The sequence below is a fragment of the Nannochloropsis gaditana genome (genome assembly GCF_000240725.1).
Source record: "Nannochloropsis gaditana CCMP526 unplaced genomic scaffold scaffold464, whole genome shotgun sequence".
Classification (NCBI taxonomy): Eukaryota; class Eustigmatophyceae; order Eustigmatales; family Monodopsidaceae; genus Microchloropsis; species Microchloropsis gaditana.
In genome coordinates, this window is record NW_005803489.1 from 7,778 (window position 1) to 8,360 (window position 583).

The following is a 583-nucleotide window of genomic DNA, read 5'->3' on the forward strand; positions in this document are numbered from 1 at the left end:
ACCGCGCCCGGGCCTAGGCTCTTGGGTGGGTGAAGACCGGCGACGGCGAAGGTCAGGAAGGCTGTGTGGCCCCGCATGACGGGACGCGCTTTCGCGAACGGGCGGGCATCTTTCCCGCCCTCCGCCTCCCTGTGCTTCCGTTTACTCCGCCATGCTTCCATGCCTTCACTTTCGGACTTTTTCGGTCCTGTCTCTCTGGCATGAGCGGTGTTTTGATCATCCCCTCCCACCCCATTTCCCTTCTCCGCGGCCCCACCCAGATCCTCCCCCACCCCGACGCTATCCCCGTCCCCGAAATCCAAATGCGGCATGCACGTCCGCCTGAGCTCAAACTGCTTGTGCCGTACCTCCATGGTGCGAATGGAATGAAAGTTATGCTCCCGCAGGGCCTCGCAAGTCTTGAAAACCTGCTCGAAACATGGCGAATACGTGGCGATGCGCGCGTTCGCCTTCAAGACTGCTGCGGCCAGGGGAATGGCCAGCCAGGGACTCGGCACATCCAGAAAGACGGCGTCTATCCGACCACGTAGAGTCCGTGCAACTGGAGCGACGGAAACCGCGGGAGGATGGGCGAGGGGGGGGG

At 62.8% G+C, this 583-nt stretch overlaps 1 protein-coding gene across 1 annotated transcript; it reads right to left on the minus strand.

The window, feature by feature from the left end:
- Positions 1-263: 263 nt before the first annotated feature.
- NGA_2092100 (trna (adenine-n -)-methyltransferase catalytic) lies at positions 264-580 on the minus strand (the record flags this gene model as incomplete). The annotated part of the gene is made up of 1 exon (XM_005854562.1): positions 264-580. A coding segment is annotated over one exon (317 nt), but the record flags the coding sequence as incomplete, so codon positions are not given.
- Positions 581-583: the final 3 nt, after the last annotated feature.